Source organism: Chrysemys picta, chromosome 2 (assembly GCF_011386835.1).
Source record: "Chrysemys picta bellii isolate R12L10 chromosome 2, ASM1138683v2, whole genome shotgun sequence".
NCBI classification, from domain to species: Eukaryota; Metazoa; Chordata; order Testudines; family Emydidae; genus Chrysemys; species Chrysemys picta.
In genome coordinates, this window is record NC_088792.1 from 37802318 (window position 1) to 37827290 (window position 24973).

Below are 24973 nucleotides of genomic sequence, written 5' to 3' on the forward strand. Positions count from 1 at the left end.
CTAAGTCGGGGGGAGCCTACACTTTAGGAACAATGTGGCTAAATTGGAGCGAGTCCAGAGGAGAACAACAAAAATGATAAAAGGGCCTGTTTAGTTTTGAGAAAAGAAGACGGGGGGTGAACCCAATAACACTGTTCAAATACATTAAGGGCTGTTATAAAGAGGACTGCAAGCAGTTGTTCTCCATGTCTGCTGATGGTAGAGCAAGCAGTAATGGGCTTAATCTGCAGCAAGGGAGATTTAGGTTCGCAAGTAGGAAAAAGTTGCAACTAATGGTAATGAAGCTCTTGAATAGGCTTCCAAGGGGTGTTGTGGAATCTCCATTGCTGAAGGTTTTTAAGAACTGGTTGGATGAACATGTTGCAGAAATGGGTATAGATTTACTTGATCCTGCCGTAGTGCAGGGGGCTGGACTTGATGACCGTGCAAGCAAGGTCCCTTCCAGCCCTACATTTCTCTGATTCTGTGCAGTCTATAAGATGACAGCTTTGTAAATACTTTTATATATATATAAATGAGCCTCGCAAGCTAACCTGATCCTTATTTGAGTTTTCCCTCAGGTCATTCTGCAACACATGTGGGTGGTCACCGGCTGTTTCTCACCTCAGTCAAGCCTCTGGTTGGATACAATGGCACCTACGGTTACAGAAGAAACACTCCATCTCTGCGCAGGCAGCCTTCACTGTTTGGGCTAGTCACCAACTTGCCAATTCACTAAGGGCTGGTCTATGCAAAAATTTGCACCAAACTAATTAAATTGGTTGTAATCCACACTTTATTTCAGGGCAAGTTTGTGTGTTGACACTCTTATTTTGGATTCAGAGTGTCACTTTTATGGGGAATACACTGCAATATTATGGTGCTGAGCAGCAGAAAACCCAGTGTCTTGTTTTGATTTTTGCTGGTCTGGGTTGAAGCTACGTTGAAATAAGACACTTGTACTCCACAATAAGAGTGCACACACACAGACTTGCACCAAAATAACTCAAGGTGTGAATTAAAACCAAGCTAGTTATTTCGGTGCAAGTCTGCAGGTGGAGCTGACAGAACTCTTATCACAGCATAGGCCACATTCTACTCTACTTTGAGCTGTGTTGGTGGGTGTTGTGAGCATTTTAATTTGGAGACTTTGCAAGTGAAATACAATTCTCAGTATCTGATCATGTACATACAGAGTCACACTGTGCTGTCTGTTTCTCCATACTAAACATGGCTGGCTAATCCCACTTTCCTTTGATAATCACTAGTCACTTCTTATTGTGACAAAACTGCCCCTGAATGACCAGTGATGAACTGGACCCTAAAGGACCCTTTGACAGTGGAGCAATAGATCCCAAGAAGAAAACCAATGAAAACATATTGGAGGGCTTCGTAGTCTCTTGGCTTATATGTCCACACAGGTGCGTAAGGAGGCATGAGCTCTCTTTCCATCCCTGTGTAGACTACCTGGACCTCAAGTCTGGGTGTACAGGAATAAGCAAGCACAGCAATGGCTAGAATAGGTGGGCAGGAAGTGGGCAAGAGTATGTGACATAAATGACACATTAGTTCTGTTAATAAGCAAGTCTGACATAATTTGGGTCTTCACGCCTATGACAGCAAGGCAGAAGCTTGGTAGTAGCATCGCTGACTCCTCATGCCGTTTTATGGCTCTGTTGTCCTTTGTGCAGAGCTCTATTTTAGTTTAGCTGGAAGAATTATGTATGTTCTCGGTGTTGGCACTGGTCATTTTTCAGAAAGGCTGATTCTAGAGCTGACATCATGTAGGGGTGAGTTCCCTATGTCTGTGATCACTAAAACAGTTCTAAGGAATTCGATGCTTCAAAAAGATTGAGATGACAACTGAAACGCAGTGCACAGCTCCAGACTAATGCAGCACTGCTTATTACATGAACTGAAATTTTACTAAAGTGTTTTGTGTCTTTAGAATTGTACCAGGCAGCAAAGCTCTAAATCAATTAGCACCCTTATTACTTAGGCAGCCAAGAAAGGGAAAATGGAAACACCTGTTACAGGTAGCATTGAATGCGATGTTGCCTAGTAACTCTCAGCAGGGAACAATATAAAGTCAGCTAGGTTAGCATTATCGAGGTTATAGATGAGTGAAAATCTGATGGCAGGAAAGCTCTGTGCAGCACAGCTACAATTCTTTCCTTTTATGGTGTCCTAAGTGCTTAGGAACTGCACAAAGGTATGTACAAGTTTATACAGACATGTGTTTGACAAACAAATTACTGAAAATATCTTTTGCACAGAAGCCTTTGCACCCATTGTCATCCAATCTCTGAAATGTGTAAAAAGATAGCAAGTCAAATGCCTCTGTGGATCCTTACAGTGAGTGGACGAGGCTTAGTTCTGATGCTATTTTTGCATCAGGAAGTACCTAGAGTGAAACGTTTTACCCATGTCTGCTAATGGCACAGGCACAAGGGCATTGTTTAAGGAGGAAGTGAGCTGCTCGTGCATCTGAACCATGGTTCCTTGAATGGTTTTAAATATGATTGAGGTTTGGAGTTTAAAAAAACGTTTCCAACTAAGGCCACTTAAGATTTCCTCTGTTAACAGTGTTTAAAGCCATGGTAGAATGAAAAAGTGATAATTGTGTAAAAACACCTAGCTTGTTTATCCCTGCTTCAGGGCATCATTTCCTTACCAACATAACTGGAGTCTGAGAGCTGAGTTCTGCTCTGTGCCAACACTACCACTGGTACCATGACCACAATGGAAGTGGCTTGTGTCTTCCCTATTTAGAGGCTGCCAGGGGCTGGTTTGGACCCCAGTGCAGATTAGAACAGCCCTAAAGTGCACCCTCCATTTCCATATCCCCTATGTGCACTGTGGCAGTGGGAAACAGCCAGGATGTAGGGCTGCCCCAGCCATCCATCCTCCCGCCCCCTCAATGCTGGGGGCTCCTGAGGGCACGGGTGAGGGTTGAATAGTACAGAGACAGATTGGTGCCTGCAGAACAGGTTCCCCGTGCCAGTTGATATTCACTGGGAGTTTAAGGAATTTGCACCTACCGTACGGCTCCTTTGTTTTGATGTAGCACAGCCAGCACAAAGAAGCTATTGGGCAACAACAAATTGTGCCCTGCCTGTCCAGTTACAGCTCTTCCCAATCTGATGGCTTCTTCACTGAAACTACGACAATCTAGATTAAATTCCAAACAGTTTCATTCCATTTTTGAATTCTGTTTACTTCTGAACTGTTCGCTGTAGTGGGAAAAGGTCTTCCTCTTGCGCTGCTAGAAGAGCCTAGGGCTAAGGTAACCATGCTCTGAAAATAGGTTTCTGGAAATGGATCGCTTTGACCCTGTAATCTCAAGAAGTGGTGCAATCTAGCTTCAGTGGGGGTAGGTCTGGTCTGGAGAAAACAGGAAACACAAGAGTTATCTCACATACTGGTCATACTAGGGCCAATGTACCAAGTGTGTAAATCTGCTAACCTTGTAATAAGTCTTAAAGTCTAAAGTTACTTTCTGATGGCATCCAAGATATGGCGTCCTTTAGCTAAACAAGCTAAGATCTCATTTGGAAGATGGGAGAAGTAACAGACAGAATCAATGGTCATTAAATACTTTAGGGATATAAATAAATACTGCTGGGGTGATAGTGGTAAGATTAATTACCCTCACACCTCATTCAATCTAAAATAGGGAGCATACCCCGTGAGGGCTCCACTTGCAATCTCAACCCAATTCAATTCTGGAAGAAGAATAAATTTGTCAGAAATGAATCTCGGTGGGAATTGCAGCAATTCCAAGCCCCTTTTGATTCTGTGGTGCCTGTCTGGGGCTGGGAGAAGGTGTTAATACTTTGGACTTACATTGCCCCACTGCAGAGCTTTGAATTTCTGGGGTCAGTTGCTCTGTCACAAGTCGCTGCTTTAATGAAATGTCTCTCAGACCTGGAAAAATGCTAATTTGCAGATGTGCATTATTTGCTTTTTAATCAGTATTAAATGAGCTCAACATTAAAAAAGCAAACATTTTAACACTGAAAACTACAGGCCACAACTACTTGGATTTACTTTTTAAAGTTAAATGTATAAATTTATGTTAAGTACAAGGTAATCATTGAGGTTTTTATTTCAACACTTACAAGACAGAGGAACACATCAATGTTCAATTTCATAAACATTTTGTATTATTTCATAGAAACTTAAACATTTAGTCAAAACTAATACATTGTACACATTCGTAAAATCAGATTCAAATGAACACAAATATTAGGCTAGAAATTACAATAAATATATTTTTACCAACATTTTCAACATCAATAAAACAAAACTCCAGTGGCACAAAGGATCTGGTAGTGAATTTATGTTTGGTACTAAAATTTGTAGCTTTCACAATAGTACTTAAAGATCCTTCTCCTACTAGTCTAAGCTTGGTTTAAAGATTAACGAAACACTGTTGATACAGAACCTTTGTCCAGAAGATCTGGGACCATCATCAAACACATGACCAAGATGGGCATCACACTGCAACAGAAAAACAATCATTAGTTAAGTGAACACAAATGTCTTCATGGTAGAATATCAGACAGCACTCCATGTTCTGCAGTGCTATTCCACAACTTAGTTAAGAATGACAGCTCAGGGGGAAAAGAAACCCTACAGGCTACTCGGACATTTCTTTAAGAAAAGATTTTCTACACTCACAGCATGAGGTTTGGGATCAGCACAAAGCTAACAGCACGTTCACAAGTTGTAAAGACATCCAAAGGAATGTGAGGTTATGAGTTGTTCAAAGAGATCCCAGTCTTTCCAGGTTAGCAGTAATACACAATAAGATGTACTCACTACAGCACCTGGCCCTGTTTCGGGCAAGATATGACCTGGTTCTGCAGGTCTTATGCATACAAAGTTCTTGCTAACCTCTATGGAATACTTTGTCAATCCTATCTTCACACCTCTGCTACATGATGAGGCATCGAGTCAGACAAAGTGTGGACAAACATCCAAGACAGGTTTGTAACAGTTGGTCACATAAAATAATCTCTAGTGGATTGGTGTAATAGATTTTGTTCCTAAATTCCAAGCTGAGTGTACTTAAAAAGATGCTCACCTTATCTGCCAGATTGTTCCCTCACCCAGAAATGGATTTTTATAGCTGATACTGCTTTGATCTTGACTCTCATATCTAAATCCCAAGGGATGAGAAATAAAACTTTTCAGTGGTATCCTAACACTCACAGATACATCGGGACAGACTAATTTACTAACTGCATGGATGCAAACAAAACATATCCACAAAGATTTTATATAAATTCACACACCAAGTAACATTTTCAAAAGCACCTGAGTGACTTAGAGGTTTAAGTCCCATTTACTTTCAATGGGCTTAGACACCTAAGTCACTTAGACATTTTGAAAGTTTTACCCATTGGGGGTTGAGGTGAATAATCGGCTAAACATGAGCTCCCAATGTGCTTTTGTGCCAAGAGAACTAATTTGATCCTGGGATGCACAAACCGGGAAATTTTGAGTAGGAAGAGGGGTTATTTTACCTCTGTATTTGGCAATGGTGCCAGGGCCGGCTTTAGGCCGATTCAGCCGATTCGGCTGAATTGGGCCCCGCGCTAAGAGGGCCCCGCGCCACAACTCTCCACCCCGCCCCCAGCTCACTTCCCCCTCCTCCCCTACCCTGCATGCTCCGCCCCCTGCTCCTCCCCCACCCCTGCTTCCCGCGAATCAGAGGTTCGCAGGAAGTCTGAAAAGAAGCAGGGGCGGGCGGCAGCACCTGGTAAGCTGAGTCAGGGGTGAGGGAGGGGGACGTGAGATGCACTCCGGGGAGGCGCGGCGCGGCCCAGTCCAGCCCCGGCCGAGCACCTCCAGCCCCAGCAGCTCCGGCCCTGGGGCACCAGCCCCGATTCTGGCCGAGCGCGCTGGCCCGGCCCGCTCACCTCGGCTCTGTCCCGGCCCCCGCGGCTCGGCTCGGGTCCAGCCCGGCTCCCTTGGCTCGGCCCGGGCCCGGCCCCCGCAACTCGGCTCGGGCCCGGCTCGGCTCGGCCCAGGCCCGGCCCCTCGGCTCGGCCCGGGCCCGGCTCAGCCCCCCGGCCCGGCTCGGGTCTAGCCCGTGTCTGGCCCCCCGGCTCGGCTCGGGTCCAGTCCGGCTCGGGCCCGGCCCCCCAGCTCAGCTCCAGCCCGGCCACGGCTGAGCGGCTCCGGGCCAGACCCAAGCCCCATGACCCCGGCTGGAGCTCCGGCCGGAGCGCAGCCCGATTCCTGGGGGCGGGATTTGTGGCAAGCCACGCCCCCAGGAATCGGGCCCCACTCTTGCTAAAGCCGGCCCTGAATGGTGCACTCACTGCTAGAACACTTTGCCCAGTTCTGGTGCCCACAATTCAAGAAGGAGGTTGATAAATTGGAGAGAGTTCAGAGAAGAGCCACAAGAATAATTAAGGGGTTAGAAAACATTCCTTATAGTGAAAGACTCGAAGAGCTCGATCTATTTAGTTTAATAAAGACTGTGGATGACTTGAGTACAGTCTATAAGTATTTTATGGGGAACATATATTTAATACTGGGTTCTTCAATCTAGCACAGAAAGGTATAACAATCCAGTGACTGGTAGTTGAAGCTAGACAATTCAGACTGTAATTAAGATGTACATTTTTGACAGTGAGGGTTACTAATCATTGGAACAATTTACTAAGGTTTATGGTCGATTCTCCACCACTGACCATTTTTAAATCCAAGACTGGGTGTTTTTCTAAAGATATTCTACATTGGTGAAGTTCTATGGCCTGTGTTATGCAGGAGGTCAGACTAGATGATCACAGTGATAGATTCCAGGCCAAAAGGGACCAATCTCTAGATATTGTTATATGGCAAACTATGCAGACAATGATAGAAAGATGAGGAAAGAAGAAAACACCATAAAAAAGTCCTTCTGTACCACCTTCAAGATACTTGTTTGCAAATGACTTCCATGCTGGTTGATCCTAATGAGGTATCTGGACACCTCAGGATATTGGTATTGTTTTCATCTGTACCACATGCACCAAAAGCTTCCGAAAATAAAGCCCATCCTTGCTGGAATTGTATTTCTTCTCTGAACTATTGAGGACAGCAGATCTTGTTATTAATCAAGAATATAGATGTTAAATAGACTTTTTTTGTTGCTTTCAATAGGAAAAACTAGCTTTCCCTTCTACTCTCTCCCTCACCTTTGTTTTTGTTTGTTTGTTTTTTAAATAGCATTTGGCTCAATAAGCATCTTTTTCAGTGCAGCATCACTGTTCCAGAACCTTTTCACCTAATAGATTTCTTGTTCTTTCTACAGTACAGGCTTCTGTCCCATCAATGGTGGTCCAGCCTGCTACAGTGTTTGAAAATGGCTTTCCAAATAGCTAAACGCACTAGGCACTTTCTGTAGAGCCCCAAAGGCCACAATTCAAAACCTTATGCTTCCAAGTACATTATTTTAAAAAAATCAAGATTGAAAATTACAGTAAGTTTTGGAGTCTCATTAGTTTAACCTGCCAGACAAGGTTTATACATCAGAGCAACTGCTGCTTGAAACAGCAAAAGCGACAAGGTGTAACTAAAAAAAGTTCGGCAGATCAATTCTACACAAGTCTATGGAGCTTTCTAGAATACAATGATCTACTGCCCCCAAGAGGTGACAATTGGCATTACAGAGACAACTACTATTTGTGGTTAAACAGGAACTGGAAAAAAATATGCTGAAAATGTTAGGAGACTGGGGTGGGGAATCCTTGAGCCAACCTTTGCTCATAAGATACAATTCAAAATTCTGTCGGGAGGAAAAATAAAGTCAAAGATAATGCAAATCAATATAGCTAATCAATAGAAAAACTGAAGATTTTACCTCAATCACAGAACAGCATGGCATGAAAAATATATGGTATTCAAGAATGAAACAATTTCAGTTTATTTGCCTTAGGGTTCCTTTTTACGTGTGTTTTAATTCTCCAAGTAGACATTTAAAAAGAGAACACTACAGTTAATAGATGGGATTATTACTAATACAGAACTAGTTCCACATTCATCTTAAAATCTATTATAAATTATGATCAAAGTAATAGTTTTAGACTTCAATTAGTACAAAGGAATCTAAAAGTTCCCTCCTTTATAAATAAAGTAGGATTTATTAATGACAGTAATTCAAAATTGTTCATTTCTACGGATAAGAGATTTGTACATCATTGCAACAAATCATGACTGATTGCACTACTATGATAAATATATCAAAGAACAAATCCTGAAGGTCTCCACCCAGGTTTTTATTCTCTTATTCCAGGGCCAGCTTTCTCAATGCTCCCCAAAAATCTATGCTCACAGTGGCACCTAGTGGTAGACAGAGACACTGCCACCATTGAATAGTTTCCAGTAGCAGAAGGGAGTCTTTTATCACAAATGCTCTAAAGTGAAACATTTAATTAAGATAATATACATGTTATGGTGGGGCATGAAAGACTGACAAAATCTTATTTCTGTGCCTTTCAGAAAGACATATTAATATCTGATACATTTAATGTTTCTAAAATGGCAATTTTCACTTTAATTCAAGTCAAAAATAGCAATGTGTGTCTGGCACATCATTTGTAAATAACTGTAAATATTTTACAAGCAATATAATCTTTGCAAGTAAATGAGAGACTGTAGCGAAGGAATGACTGGAGGATCACTCTTCTAAGGGCTACTGCTCCATCTATTACACAAAGTATTATTGAAAATGCTCAGCTACAGGTTTGCAAAAGATGCACAGAGTTTGGTCCCCAACACCCAGGGATCTCAGGGGTCTGCTAGAAGCCAGGACTGATTATCACACAGAGACATACAGTCAGGGCTGGCTCCAGCTTTTTTGCTGTCCCAAGCGGCGAAGCGAAAAAAAAAAAAAAAAAGATAAAGCCTATCGGCGGCACTTTGGCTTCATTCTTCTGCAGCAATTCAGCAGCGGGTCCTTCACTCCCTCTTCCTCTTCGGCAGCAGCTCAAAGAGGAAGAGAGGGACTGTGGGACCCGCCGTCAAATTGCCACCGAAGACCCGGACGTGCAGCCCCTTTCCATTGGCCACCCCAAGCGCCTGCTTCCTTCGCTGGTGCCTGGAGCCGGCCCTGTACCCAGTGCATCTGCACTGTACTGCAAGGCTTCAACTGAACCAGTTCTCCAGGGGCTCCTCCATCTGTCACCTGCTGAGGGAAACATGCCCCCTCATCTCATGGGGGTATTCGACAGTACTACAGAGGCTCACAGCAGGAAAGTTAACAGAGCCTGCAGATTCCCCACATGGGTTGGCGAAGGGACGTTATGTGGTCCCCAGTCCTGCCCCACTCCAGCTATGCAAGGCTCTCTGCAGCATCTGGGACAGCTTTGCCCCAACACATGTGGGCAGGGGAAGAGCCACATGCAGCTTCCTAAGGCATGGCCTGAGCCAATACAGGCATCTGGTTACAACTTCATCTAGTTCGGCTGCTTCTTTTTGTCTGTTTTTAATAGTTTTATTTCCAGAACACAAGAATAAGCTCTACGTATTGATACACTAACTCCCCATCACTGGGGTGACCAGACATCCCGATTTTATATGGACAGTCCCGATATTTGGGGCTTTTTCTATATGGGCACCTATTACTCCCCACCCCCATCCCAATTTTTCACACTTTCTAGCTGGTCACTCTACCACCACCGCTCCACACATAGTACATGAAAATCACAACAGAATATTGATAAATTGTCAAGAAACAACCACATTTCCTTACATTTATCCTTCTGTTCATTTAAATGGGATGATACTCTGTAAGGGCCCTATCTGAAACCTAGTGAAGTCAATGGAAATTTTTCCACTACAACCCCAACCGGTTTTGGATCTGTCCCTAAATTTGCTAGTTCATTCAGTCTTCTACACCAGTTTTACAATGTTTAAGCCTTGCTGGAGAGGTTTTCTATTTTCAAAAGATCAATCTTCTGAGCTATTAAACCAGCTTTCAAACAGAAATTGTCCCTGTGTGGTTTACTAGTAAGTACATCCCTTAGATTATCTAACAGAAACATTTTAGTAGCCACAAAAATACTGCTGTTCAAGATCATATTTGTCCTTTGAAGTACTTAATCGCAGAATTTATGGATAACTGGACTTTCCCAAAACATATGCATTAGATTAGCCTTCACCATACTATACCTCCAACACGTCATTTGCTTTGATTTTTATTTTAGCCATCCTTGATAGAGTCCCGATAATTCTTAAAATGCTTTTTGTAGTAGAAATCTCAGCTGTATGGTTATTGAAGGTTTGAGGTTTGATTAAAACTCCGTAATTCGCTATCTATGAAGGTTGAGATCTTTGTTCCATGTCTTTTGAACCTTTTTCACTGAGCATATGGTAGCAGAGAGTAATAAGCATATATATATATAAGTGTATATATATATACACACACACACACACACACACACACACACACAGAACTTTTTGTTTGGCTAAAAGCCTTGGCTAAAAGTCTGATGCATTTTAAAAAATAAACATTTTTTTTATTGTGAAGTTCTTTGTGTGTGTGTGTACAGCTAAGCTAAACAATGATGAATTATTCTCTTTTCAAATACTAGTTTTTCTATTAGTATTGTGTAGCTCCTTCTTAAAAAATTTGATTCATGGAATTTTTTTCTCAGTCCATTTTAACCTATGATTTTTCCTATTTCCAATCTTAAAAGATAGGTTGTTCCAGAATGTGATTTCCCCCACACACACACCCTAATTTATTTGACAGTTATAGCCATGCTTTTCTAGAGCAGTGCGTTACAAGAAGGTCTGCGTGGGTTTTTTTATTGCAATAAGACTAGAAGTTTAGCACAAATGAAAGTAACTGACACAATTCTCTTCAATACTGACCCATCTTCATGCTTGCCTGTCTTTATTTAACATTCAGTATAAAGGATGCTTTCATGTAAAGGAACAGCAACTGTTTTTGCAATTTAGGAATTTAAAATCTCCCTGATCTGCTGGAAGGTATCACTTTTCTAGCCTATTGCAGGCTTTTTACCTTGTCTCCACAACGTTTTGCAACATCTTACTAGCTTCTGAACATTGATTTTTAAAAATGTTTATGGGCAATGTTCTAAAACGATACAAAAGTTTAAGCAGTGTTCATTGGTATTAAATATATTTCCATGCTCACCCAAAGGTGAATTTAGTCAGTTTCCAATTATCAAGATCTAGTTTTATCACCGTTTATTGCTGGGTCCAGCTTCATTTTTACTATAATCTTTAAGTTGTTTTTATTTTATTGCCCTAGTATGCAGTTCCTCAGGTTCCCACTGAAGTTCTAGTCTGAAATGTATATTTTAAAACATTTATAGAAACTGGTATGATTTCAGTCGTATCCCAATTTAACTCTTAGTTGGAAATATACAAGGCAATTAGCTAGGTCCAAAATATGAGGAACCATCTTTTCTGGCTCAGTTACAGACAGTAGAACCATCTGCATATAACATTCCTAGGCACCCTATTGACAAACTTAGATGTTGATGATCTTGCAGTGTGTGTAGTGCTGATAAGGAGGGTATGGAGAGGAAAAGCACAGGCACTCAGGGCCAGATTTTCAAAGGTATTTGAAAATTCCACGTAGTGGGAGTAGGTTAGGCACCTAACTGCCATTTACTTAGCAGGAGTTCAGCACCTAATCTGCTTATGTGCCTTTGAACATCCCACTAGATGCCCATCTGCTTCCTAAAGGCACCTAATTATCTTAGAAAATCTGCCCCTCACAGGCCAGTAATGTCAAGGGCATGCAGAGAATAGCTGACAGAGTCCCATGCCACATTTTCTAGCACTTGTGTCCCTGCAGATCTGCTCGGGAGGAGGGGGGGAGAGAAGGAGGGAGGTGGGGGGGCAGATATTACAGTGCTCAGACACAGTGAGTTGGCAGCAACCATCCTCACTATATAAAAGTAGGTGTACAGAAGCAATTTTAATAGAAAACCAAGACTGCTGCTCTATGGCAGAGTAAAGCTGATGCACTGCCTCCAGAAGAACAGGGTCTGGAGAAGGACTACTCAGCTGGCCAATAAGTACGTTAGACATGTTATTCATTTTATTTGATGCTGTATTATAGAATAAAATGTAGAGATCCAGACTGTCAATATTGGTGGGCATAATACTTGACTGTGCATTATCATTTCTCCCAGTAAATGTGTTTAAAGTATTTAAGAACTAAAGGGTCTGTTTTCTTTTCCTTTGGCTCCCTCATCTTCCATTGATGTTAATGGGAGTACACGAGGTGAGGAGAATAAATCACTCCAGGGCATGCAGAGAATAGCTGCAGGGCCTTGTGTAATACTACTACTACTAATTATTATTATTAATAATGATGACATAGCTTTTATATAATGCTTTTCATCTTTAGATCTCGAAGCACTCTACAAAGGAGGTCAGTATCATCATCCCCATTGAACAGTTCGTGAAACTGTTAAGCAGTCTAATGACCACTTTTCCTTACTTCCCTTCTGTTACTTTCAGGATCAAGCCCTTAGTGCCCCTGGTAATTCTGCAGCTGTCAAGGATCTTTGGCTAACCTGAAAGTAGGAGAGACGATGGAAATCCTTGGTGAGTGCCTCTGTGGACAATAAACATCTGAGATAAGGGGGAACCATCATGCTGGATCAAACCAGGGGCCTATTTGGTGCAGTGTTCTGTCTCCAAGAGTGGCTAGCAACTGCTGCCTCAGAAGATGGTGCAAAACCCTGCAGTGGGCAGTTATGAAATAACCTGCCCCCAAGGAGAGTTTCTTCTTTACTTCCATTAGTTAGAGGTTAGCTTATGTCATGGAACACGAGGGTTTATAGTCCTTCCAAAACTCTGGGGTGTGTTTTAATCCTTACTATTATAACTCCGGATATTTTTGTCATCCATATACATTTCCAATTCCTTTTTGAATCCTGATAAGGTCTTGGCCTCAATATCATCTAGGGCAATGAATTCCCCAGGCTAAGGATAAAAACTAATACTTCCTTTTTTCATCTTTAAATCTGCCACCTTTCAATTTCACTGATTGTCCCTTTGTTTTTCTATTATGAGACAAGGTGAATATGCCTGGTCTACCTTCTCTCTACCATACATTATGGAGCATACTTTTATCATGCTCCCTCTTGTCTCTTTTAAAAGGTAAGCAGATACAATCTTTTCACTCTTCATATGAATGTTTTTCCATGCCTCTAATCATTCTGGTTGTCCATCCCTGAACCTCTTCTACACAGACACAGAAGCAACTATGCCTGGGTACAACAGCCCTGTCTAGCTCCAAAGTCAGTGGTAGTGTTGCTTAGCAGATACAGCACTGGATGGGCATTCAGAAGACCTGGTTTCTATTCCTGGCTCTTCTATTTTCCTGCTGAGTAACCCTGGGCAAGTCACTTCCTTGCTCTGTGCCTCAGTTTCCCCATCTGGGATATGGTGATAAAGATACTAACATCCTTTATGAAATGCTGTGAGATCTACTGATAAAAAGTGCTATGTAAGAGTTTGACTTTAATAATAATAAATACCAGCCTTTTTTCCCAGCTGTAATGCACATTCTTGGTTCACTTTACTGAATGCCTTTTCAGCATCTAGAATCAGAATTGCAATTTGATTTTGTCTGTAAACATGTGAAGACATGTCAAAGCTAGAATAGTTGTCATTAGCAACACCAGCTTGGCTCACTCTGGGAGAATATATTCTATTTGTGTATCCACAAATAAAATTAAGGAACAAGGATCATCCAGTCACTTTTTTGGGGGGATTTAGTATGAAAGAAATGAAAACATCCATAAGTGTTTGTGGTAGGATGTAATCTTCAATGGCTGCCTTGAAGGCCCTAATTAATCTTTTCTAAAGTTAAAACTATTCCAACATAAAATTCCATGCATCAAGTCCCAGTCTTCTCCATTATTCAGAGAAGTGACTGATCCCCATTTATTTTTCTTTCCTTGTAGTCTTATCCCAATAATTTAATTTATCACTCCTTTTCTGCAAGGCCTTTCAAAATGACCGATGTTCAGAGCTGGGTGAAGACAGACACTATAGGACATGCCTAGGTCCCAGCTTCTGGAGTCATGTGACTATATCAGATTCTCCGTTTAAAAAAAAAAGTAGGTTTCTAGCCCTCCAAGTTGAAAACATGACACGAGTGTAATTGATAAAGTCATGTCTGCCTGAGTCTTCAGACAGCCTGAAAAATAGCTCAGAGGTGGGATCTGCCCCATTAATCTCAATGGGGTATTAGCACCAAGACTTGCTGCTTTGGGGCTCCACCCATATCAACCAATACAGGCCTCTGTGCAGTAGGGGAAGAGTGCAGAAGCCCTGGCCCAGTCACTCTAGCACAGGGGTCTCTAACTCAAATGACCTCAAGGGCCGCATGAGGACTAGTGCATTGGCCCGAGGGCCGCATCACTGACACCCCCCACTTGATGCCCCTGTGGATCCGGGGTGGCAGCGCCGCGCACCACGGCCAGGGCAGGGTCCATGCCTGCCTGCCTTGTCCCTGGCCCCGCTCCGCTCTGCTACAGGAAGCAGCCGGAGTCCCTGGGGGGGGGGGGGAGGGGAAACAGCACCATGTGCTGCTCTTGCTGCTCCTCCAGGTACCTCTCCCAAAGCTCCCATTGGCTGGCCAATGGGAGCTGCAAGAGCACGGAGCCTTCTATTTGCCTCCCACCCCCCTGCCCGGGGCTGCAGGGACATACAGTAGCTCAGTCGCTTCAGGGAGCGGCGTGGGGCTCGCGGCGACACGGGGTAGGCGGGGAGGGGGAGCTTGGCGGGCCGCATGAAAGAACCCCACGGGCCGCATACGCATACGGCCCGTGGGCCGCGTGTTTGAGACCCCTGCTCTAGCAGATGCACCCTGGGATAAGTACAGGGGTTGGTGGGAAGTGCCTGCTCTCTCCAGAGGAACCCTTGCTGCGTCCTTAAGAAGAGGAGGGACCCTGCTTCTCCCCTGGGGGGAAGAAATGGGTCCTATGCTGCTGCAGCTGCCTCTATGAAGTGAGGAGGTCCTTCTGTCTCCACCATTCCAAGTGATGGGGAAGGACCACACAGCATCATGATATGCCTAGGGGCTGGGCCCAGATTGCTTTTGCTCGACCCTGCCTGTGCTGCAACCTCTTACATCACCTCCAACTCTTCCCAGTGGGCCAGGTGCTGTGTGTGTCCAATTTGTTTTGAATTACACCACAAGCATCTTAGAAGGTCATCATGTTTTCTTACTTCCTTGTAACGTACCAGGCCCACTGTTAACACCTATTATTTATTTGTTTGCTATTAGGCATCTTCATGTGCTTAAGAATAGGGCCCAATACATACCCATGTCCCCACCAGCATCTTGGAAGTCTCATGCATAATTTTTAGTATGCTGGCATCAAAGAATTTTTCGATAGTCTGGGCTATGATTTGCTCCCCTCCCCTCCCCTCCCCTCCCCCCCCCCCCCCCCCCCCCCAAGAATATATTGCACTGCCTGTCATACTATGAAGCTTTTAGGACAGCCATATACACTGGAATTTTGAGGCTCTTACCTGAACAATGGGGCATTACAGCATACACAATGGTACATTCCTGGATCTCTGTTATTCAGATAGATTCCAGTAAATGGCTAAAAAACAACATAGTATTAACATACTACTTTCAAGGCTCAACATCTGGAGCAAGCATGTAGGGGGGGTGGTGTCAGATTTCAAACAGGGGAAAAACAAAGAAGGCTTCACAGGAGGCCTTTGAGGAACAAACAACATACACACATGCAATCGAGGGGAATATGCCTTTGGATTAACAGTGAAGATTTTGCCCCTGCCTTCAAAAGCTTCCAGAATACGATCTAACAACAAATGTGTAAATCATCCAGGTAGTGGGGTCAGTGTCATGACCTTCTAAGCTCATGAAGTGTGCAGCACCTCACAGATCAAGTCACTTATATAGAGTTCAACAACTTCAAAGTACTCTACAACTAACTAATCCTCATAGCCCCTCTGGGAGGTAGAGAATTGTTATCCTTATTTTACAACTAAGGAAACAGACACAGGTTACATGATTTGGTCCAAGGGCACATGGCAAGTTAGTGACATAGAACTAAACCATATGGCCTTTCAATTAGAGAATGAAATATAGCAGGGTGACAAGGTATGAACATGGCCTGGCATGTAAGGGGTTACTGGGTTCCAGCCTATGACATGGCTGTTGTGGGTGGGGTTATAAAGGGAAAGGGAAGCTGGTGCAAAGAAGGCTAGCACAGGGGAAAGGTGTATTCTGGTTGGAGCTAGAAAGGCCCCAGCAATTATTACTCGGTAATTTGAGTTGATTTGTTTTGAGCTTTGTTTTTGAAGATCAAACAATCCCTAAAGAAAGGGCTGAGTCTGCACACCAGCTTACAAGTACACCGGGACTGCCACAGTTGCCCATCTAGGCCAGCACCAGAGGCTTCACAGGAAAGAAATCCTGCAGTAGATGGGGGTAAGGAGTCCCCCAGAGAAAGTTTCTTCCCAACCCCCAGTAGCTGAAGGATGGATTAAGCCCAGAAACATGAACAAAATGCGATATATTATTTCCAGTACTGTCTCCTTGACAGGCATCGGACCTCGTGCTTACCAGTTCAGTTCCTTTTTCTCTCGTGATATAGAACTGTTCCGGAGTCAATTTCTTTTGCCAATCAGTGATGACAGCTGTGTCATCATATCTAGTCAGAGACCCCACATCTTTAACTGGAAAAATAAAAAAAGAGTACATATTTAAAAATATGCGCTTTTCTCATTTTGAAACACAATCTGTTGGCCACTTTCCACTTCAACATCAGGCTTTGCCCACAAACAACTGAATACTCTGGGTTTATGTAGGTAATACATAGGTGAGGAAGGTGGGGCTGGGAGTTGAATATTGCCACACCCTACAGAGGAGCAGGGCATGCTGTTGCAGTGCAAAACTCCACACCTGCTCTCCATGCAATGGGCTGGAACCGTGACTGCAGGCCCTACACACCACTTATGTTAGATACTGGAGATGTGTAACACACACCCTGTCCTGCAACTCCCCCAGCTTGGCCCTCCATTCAGGCTGAGGTCAGCACAGAGGCCCCTTAGTCACTGCTCTGCTGGTGCACCTTCTTCACCCTATATATTCATGCAGGGTTTGGCATAATTTGACCCTTAGAAATCAGAGATAAATATTCTATACCTGAAACAATCTGGATTCAGGCCAGACATTGATTCTCCAGACCTCTCTGCAGCATTTGACACCGTTGACCACAAGATACTTATGTCTCACCTGGGAGAGGTGGTAGAGGTCCAGGGTTATGCACTAAAAGGGGTTGAGTACCTCCTGGAGGGACACACCCAACAACTAATGATGGGAAACTGCACTTCTGCCACTAGACCTGTCACTTGTGGAATGATACAAGGATCAATTCTATCCCCACTCCTGTTCAACATCTACATGTAGCCAATAAGGGAACTAGTCAGAGGACATGAATTTAAGGCCTGGTCCCCACTAAGCCCCCACTTCGGATTAAGGTACGCAAATTCAGCTACGTTAATAACGTAGCTGAATTCGAAGTACCTTAGTCCGAACTTACCGCGGGTCCAGACGCGGCAGGGAGGCTCCCCCTTCGATGCCGCGTACTCCTCTCGCCGAGCTGGAGTGCCGGCGTCGACGGCGAGCACTTCTGGGATCGATCCGGGATCGATTTATCGCGTCTTAACCAGACACGATAAATCAATCCCAGAACATCGATTGCCTGCCGCTGGACCCTCCGGTAAGTGTAGACATACCCTAAGTGTCAGCAATATCCAAGTGAAACACAGCTAAATCTACCCTTTGCTACACATGGCCATATCACCACCACAAGATGGCCTACTACTTGGCTGAAATCAGCTCATGGCTGAAGAATAGCTAGTGGAAACTGAACCCTAGCAAGGCAGAGGTGACACTGGTGAATGGATAAAAGCATTTTGAGGAATTTGCACCCATGGTGCAGGACACACATAGTGCTTAAGATGCACACCCACAGTAGGTCAATTCAGTCCATAGCTGAGGGTTGCTTCTGGATTCCTTGCTGACACTATGCTCTCACCTAGCGGCATCTATGAGCTATGCTTTGTACCATCTCTGGTTGGCTAGAAGACTGTCCCATCCTGACAGATGATGGCCTCAGTTACACCTTTTCACCTCATCTTGACTACAGCAATGAAATATACCTGGGCACAAAGTTATCAGCCCTTAAGAAACTCCAAATAGTACAGAATACTGCAGTGCATCTCCTTATCAATACAGGCTACCATGAGCACAACATCCCTGTCCTCCACTCTCTGTAATGGCTTCCCAGAGAATAGAGTTAAGTTCATGGTCTCAGTCCTTATCTTCAAGGCCCTCAATGGCCTGGGCCCAGGGTATCTAAAAGATCACCTAAAGCTCTGGGGTGAGGACCATGATAAGCAACTGTGCTCCACTGGCACAATGAAACACTGCAATAAGGGTAAAGCTCATCTGTGAGGGAGACAGAGCTTTCCTGAGGTCCAGTCTGCAACTGTGGAACAAACTCCTCCAGGAACTCACAAACCTCATTACCTTCCACTCCAAGTACATGGCACTCATCTCCAACCTGCCTTCTCTAACACTGAGTGCACAAAAAACTCCAACCCTGTCAAAACAAAACACCATACTGCACACACACATCTCCTCCCTGGGGAGAGGATGAGAGAGAGAGAGAGAATGAACCACACATGACAGATGTTAGGGCTGGTCTACACTAAAGCTGTAAATTGGCCTAAGTTATGCTACTTCAGTTACGCAATTGAAGTCGACGTAACTTAGGTCAACTTACAGCGGTGTCTACACCACGCTGTGTCGACAGGAGACGTTCTCCTGCCAACTTATCTTACGCTTCTCGGGGAGGGGGAGTACAGAAGTCCACTGAGGAGCACTCTCCCATCAACTTAGCAGATCTTCACCAGACCCACTAAACTGACACCGCTGCATCGATAGCAGCAGTGCCAATTTGGCCGTATAGACATGCCCTTAGTCACCTCACTTAATGCATTACTGGAAGGTGCTCAGCTACTGCCATGATTAGGGCCCTACCAAATGCACAGCCATGAAAAACACGTCACAGACCGTGAAATCTGGTCTTTTGTGTACTGTTATTCTATACTACAAAAGTACCCTAAACTCTAGGGTAAAAGTATACAAAAATACGCAGCATTTCTCAATCTGGGAGTCCCAACCCAAAAGGGAGTCACAAAGCTATTGTGGGGGGGTGGGGTGTCACAGTATTGCCACCTTTACTTCCATACTGCTACTGGCGGCGGTGCTGCTTTCAGAGCTAGGTATCCAGCCAGCAGCCACTGCTCTCCGGCCGCCCAACTCTGAAGGCAGCACAGAAGTAAGGATGGCAATACCATGACCCCCTTTTGGGTTGGGACCCCTGGTTTGAGAAACACCGAGTCTTAAAAAGAACAGGAGTACTTGTGGCACCTTAGAGACTAACAAATTTATTAGAGCATAAGCTTTCGTGGACTACAGCCCACTTCTTCGGATGCATATAGAGTGGGCTGTAGTCCACAAAAGCTTATGCTCTAATAAATTTGTTAGTCTCTAAGGTGCCACAAGTACTCCTGTTCTTTTTGCGGATACAGACTAACACGGCTGCTACTCTGAAACCGAGTCTTAAAGAGCTTTACATGTTTATATTTCGCCTTTTTAAAATACATATTCATGTTTTGTTACACCACCATTAAATTTAAGATTTAAATATCTGAAACCATGAAATTCAAGATTTTTAAAATGCTAGGACTGTGAAATTTACAAAAATGGACTGTAAATTAGGTAGGGCCCTGGCCATGATGAAGGCCATAGAACAGGGGTCGGCAACCTTTCAGAAGTGGTGTGCCGAGTCTTCATTTATTCACTCTAATTTAAGGTTTCATGTGCCAGTTATACATTTTAATGTTTTTAAAAGGTCTCTTTCTATAAGTATATAATATATAACTAAACTATTGTATGTAAAGTAAATAAGGTTTTTAAAATGTTTAAGAAGCTTCATTTAAAATTAAATTAAAATGCAGAGCCCCCCCGGACCGGTGGCCAGGATCCGGGCAGTGTGAGTGCCACCGAAAATCAGCTCTTGTGCCGCCTTCAGCACACGTGCCAAAGGTTGCCTACCCCTGCCATAGAAGAACCGATGTAGAACAGAACAGGAAATCTTTGGAAATTAGCCATTAGTACAGAAAAGTGCAAAGACTCCCAAACTTGCATGCAGTAGTGCCACATCACCAGACTAAAACCTCAGTTGTACCAGTTCATGTCCACCACTTAGTGCGTTCTGGCCTGCAGTAGAGATTGGGCTGCTCCAAATCATACACTGTGTGACCGGGTTTGGAGTGGCTGCACAAGCTCATCCATAGGTTAGAACACACACAAATGAATGGGAGAGGGACAGCAGAAATCAGAGCATGGGTTCATCATTGATATATGGAGGGAGAGCCCCCAGTACCAGGTCACAAAAGCCTGAAGTACCAGTACTCCTACACATGCTGGTGGTAGGGAGTAATGGGTTATTGGCACAGCTGCTCACAAACTGAAGTTGTTATATTTATAGAATTGCAAATGTTAGAGTATTTGGTACCAGGTGTATAATCTGTGAAGTTTTATTTTAAACAACTAACTAGGATCTGAAAAATTCACAGACTAGTGGAACAGCAGTCTCAGAAATGTCACCCTTCCCCTCTTCACTTTCTAGTGGGTCAGGGGGGTGGGAGAGATAGATTGTAAACTCCTCGGGGCAGGGACTGTCTCCTAGTCTGTATTTGTACAATGCCTAGCACAATGAGGCCCCATGGTAATAAATGATATTATGAGAACATCCCTCCCCAAACAGTTCATTGTTATGTGTTGAACAGTGACCTCAGAACATCCCTGAGAACTATTTATCTCCAACTAATTCAGCAATAAGGTAAGCTAAGGAGAAGAGGAGTGTACACATGGAAAGATAAAGCATGAGAAAAACAGACCATTGCCATATTCATAATTGCATGGCCACCGGTTTAACTGATTGCCTATTACTGGTTAACTTTTACCAAGTGATTCATGATCTAGCAAGCAATTCACCCATCAAAAACAACCTTTGAACCCACTCAGAGTCATTAAAAAGACTTGAGATAGGAGGCTCCGGGGAATGGGATACAGGGCAGATGGGTGTTCATCACAAACACCATTTCACCTAGCACCCCTGTTGGCACTCAATGAGCTAAATGATCTCCTGCATGCCAGGATCACTATAGGCCACGAGTGCCCAGAGGCTAAGGGACACCTGGGCAGGCAGCAGGAGGAGAACGGCGGGAAAGGTAAAGGTTTCTGTGGTTCCTTCAGCTGGAGCATGGATTTCCCCTGCTGCCTCCAGACACCGCCTGCCCGGGCGCTCAGCTGCGCAGAAGCCTGTGCCCGGGCGGGGGAAGCAGGTAACGCAGGGCAGGGGCGGAGAGCGGCCGCTGGGGTGCGAGGCCCAGCCGGGGGGACCGTGCCCGGCCCCGAGAGCAGCCTCCAGCCTGAGCTCCGCCAGGCGCCCGAGCCCAGCAGCAGCAGCTACCTACGTGGGTGTGAGCAGCCCTGGCCCGGCGGCCGCTCCCGGGGACCCGCCCCCAGCATCGGTCGGGGGAGCCCTCGGAGCAGCCGGGCCATCGTGCAAAGGGGCCGAGCAAGCGCCGACAAACGGTCCGGGAGCCGGCGAGCCACCACTCAGCCCGGGCTGGCCTCGGAGCACCCCGCAGTCGCGCAAAGGCCGGTGTCCCCAGGACAGCTCCGCGGAGCCTCCTGCAAGAAGCGCGCTGGATCTGCATGGCTCCTCTGCACCAGACACCTGCAGCCGGCCCAGAACCTGGGACCCGGGGAGGGTCCTAGAGCCCAGCCTCCAGGGGAAGCGTCTACACGGTAAATTAGAGCCCTCCACGGAGTCAGCTGATAAGGGGCCAGCTGGGAGTGTTTTAGTGCTGCGGTAGCCTGCACCCTAATCCCAGGAGCTCACTCAGGTTTGAGCTCAAACCCTCTTTGTAGCCACAGGCAAATCAGTCTGACTCAGGCTAGTAAGCACTCAGGATCCGGGTATTAGGGCCCTGCTAGGAGGGGTGAGTCAGAGCCTGAGTCCTACTTTGACTTGGGTCTAAGCTTTGTCATCTTGCAGTTTGAACACAGCTCAGGCTGTAGGCCCAAGTGAGGAAGTCTGCGCAGGGCAGCGTGGCCGCCTTAGCACAGCTGAGATCCAGGTTGCAGAGTGATGAGGCACAGAGCCTGGACATGCAGGTGCTGCTTCCACCCATAGACCTTGGTTTAGGGGTCCCTCTTTACAATAATATGTGCAGGCCAGAGTCTGCCCTTTCTTCCCGGGCAGCTTCAGTGAAATTGCTGGGGCCACCTGTGGGGAATGGGAGGCATAATTCAGCCCAAGGGCCATTCTTCTCCTGATTAATTGTCTGTTATGTTGAGCCTGCTCCCAAGGTGGATGGGGCTTTGGACATTGGCCTCACCCAGCCCCACTAATCCAGACCTCAGTGGCAGTGTCTATGGCCTCTCAGTGAAGTAGATAAACTGACCTAACCCTCAGTGTAGACAGAACTAGGTAAATGAAAGAATTCTTCTATCAACCCAGCTACCGCCTCGCAGGAAGGTGGATTACCTATGCAACCCCACAAATCAGCATAGATAGTGTCTGTGCTGAAGCACTACAGCAGCACAGCTGAAGCAATGTTTCACAATCCCTGAGTGCCTTAACACATCTGTCACATGTAATTCTCTCTTCCACTTCCCCAGGGAGAAGCATGTACAATGAAGTGTCCTGTTTTATAGGGTTTGGATTTTTTTTTGTTTTTGTTACAGAAGGCAAGGGTCAAAGACATGCACCTTTCCCTTGGAGTGGAAGATGGTGAGGTTTGTGATGGTCCTTCGTTCCTGGGAGAGTTCATTTCATATTCTCGGACTAGACCACAAAAAAGTTCTGTCTCCTACACAGACAAGTTTACCTTTATTGTAGGGTGCTCCATTGTGCCAAAGGAGCAAAGTCATTGACCAGTCTTCATCCTGGAGTTTTAGGCAGTCTTTAGATAGTCTGGGCTCAGGTCATGGGGTGCCTTGAAGATAAAGACCATGACCTTTAACTTGATTTGAAATGCTATGGGAAGCCAGTGTCGCGAACAGAGGATAGGTTTCAAGTATCAGGGGGTAGCCGTGTTAGTCTGTATGTACAAAAACAACAAGGAGTCTGGTGGCACCTTAAAGACTAACAGATTTATTTGGGCATAAGGTTTCGTGGGTAAAAACCTCACTTCTTCCGATGCATCCGAAGAAGTGAGGTTTTTACCCACAAAACCTTATGCCCAAATAAATCTGTTAGTCTTTAAGGTGCCACCAGACTCCTTGTTGTTTTTGTACATACAGACTAACACGGCTACCCCCTGATACTTGAAACCTATCCTCTGTTCGCGACACTGGCTTCCCATAGCATTTCAAATCAAGTTAAAGGTCATGGTCTTTATCTTCAAGGCACCCCATGACCTGAGCCCAGACTAACAGATTTATTTGGGCATAAGGTTTCGTGGGTAAAAACCTCACTTCTTCCGATGCATCCGAAGAAGTGAGGTTTTTACCCACAAAACCTTATGCCCAAATAAATCTGTTAGTCTTTAAGGTGCCACCAGACTCCTTGTTGTTTTTAGAGGATAGGTTTGATATGCTTGTTGCTGAGGAGATACACTACAGCATTCTCTACTAATTGGAGTTTCCTAAGTGCTAAAGGTTGCATGTCCAGTTATATCTTTAATGTGTTTATACAAAACAAAGGAAGAGACATTGTTTAGAAATAATTATTTTTTTTAATAAGCTGATTTTCAGAATTATCTCAGAGGGTTTTTTAAAACCCCATCAAAATCAGTCTTCTCTACTGCATGCCAGAACTCCACAATGTCCTTCCAATTTACTACTCACAGAACATCTGAGGCACCCTTCCAGGTGAGGCTATTGTCTTTTGTCCTCTAGAACTAAAATAGTCCATCTAGTGTTAAAAAAAATCCTACAGTATCGAAAAGAGGAACCTCACAAATGGGATGATGCTTAGTCTTTCTTTTTAGAGTGTTTGCCTGACAGATAATGAAAGAATGTGTGTGTACTGGGAACAGTGCTGGCGATACAAGTTCTGATTTTGCATTGAATTCTGTCAGTGGACCTCTGAATCTAAGCAGAGCCTCAGTGAGACACCACATGGACACATAGAGCTTACTGCAGGATCAGGGCCATAGACTGATGTTATTGCTGTATTATGACAGTTTCCCGACTGCATGGTTCATATGTCTGATATACTATGACCTATAAGCCATCCTTCTCTCATTTCCTTTGCTTGCTTTCTTTCTTCTTCCTCTGTTCTTTGGCTCACTCTGTTTTCTTACAACATACAGCATGAACAAATGTAAAATATTGAGGACATGATAAACTTGGCACATATCTTTATTTCCTTTTATTTCACTGTGATTGTTGGTGTGGTTTTTCCTTTGTACAATAAATAACTATTGAAGAATTTAAGAAAAGATAGTTGCTGTGTTTGTATGATCTACAGACACGTTATCCACGTGGACATTAAGCTGAATGTTTAGTGCTTTCTCTTCTGGCCCTGCAAATGAAATTAACTAACAAACCTCATCCCCAGAGCTGTATATGCCCCTGCTGACGTCATCTGGCATGTGCTAAGCCAAACAGAACCAAATTGTCTTCCATTTAATTAGAAAAAGGGGTTGTGTGGCTAGGAGGAATTAATGTTTGTCAAATGGAAATAGACAAAATCAGTAATGAATGAAATTATATTTTCCAGCTTCTAAGACAATATTCCAAAGATATATGACAAAAAGTGGCATTAAAAGTGGCAGGAGACTATATATTTGTATTCTCCCATGATACGGTGCTTCTTGCAATTCAAGTTTACAGTGATTTATGTGGATGGGTCAAAAATCATTAACTGTT

At 44.3% G+C, this 24973-nt stretch overlaps 1 protein-coding gene and 1 long non-coding RNA gene across 2 annotated transcripts in view; one reads left to right on the forward strand and one right to left on the reverse strand.

Moving 5' to 3' along the window:
* Nucleotides 1-4303, forward strand: part of LOC135981283 (uncharacterized) — a 39487-nt gene extending 35184 nt beyond the window's left edge. The window contains exon 2 of the long non-coding RNA XR_010598229.1: nucleotides 561-4303. This is a non-coding gene — a long non-coding RNA (uncharacterized LOC135981283). The remainder of the gene's footprint in view (nucleotides 1-560) is intronic.
* Nucleotides 4124-22351, reverse strand: MSRB2 (methionine sulfoxide reductase B2). Its single transcript, XM_065582965.1, has 5 exons — nucleotides 21561-22351; nucleotides 16574-16686; nucleotides 15508-15584; nucleotides 5069-5143; nucleotides 4124-4482 (listed from the first exon to the last, which is right to left on the reverse strand). The coding sequence occupies exons 1-5, from the start codon at nucleotides 21808-21810 to the stop codon at nucleotides 4401-4403; spliced, it is 597 nt and encodes a 198-aa protein (XP_065439037.1). The 5' UTR covers nucleotides 21811-22351; the 3' UTR covers nucleotides 4124-4400.
* Between the last annotated feature and the right edge of the window lie 2622 nt (nucleotides 22352-24973).

Coding starts and splice junctions, on each gene's coding strand:
- MSRB2 (XM_065582965.1), bottom strand. CDS start 21,810: ATGCAGATCCAGCGCGCTTCTTGCAGGAGGCTCCGCGGAGCTGTCCTG. Junction 5,144..15,507: donor TGTAATGCCCCATTGTTCAG/GTAAGAGCCTCA, acceptor CTTGGGATTTAG/ATATGAGAGTCAAGATCAAA. Junction 4,483..5,068: donor GGAACAATCTGGCAGATAAG/GTGAGCATCTTT, acceptor TTTCTGTTGCAG/TGTGATGCCCATCTTGGTCA.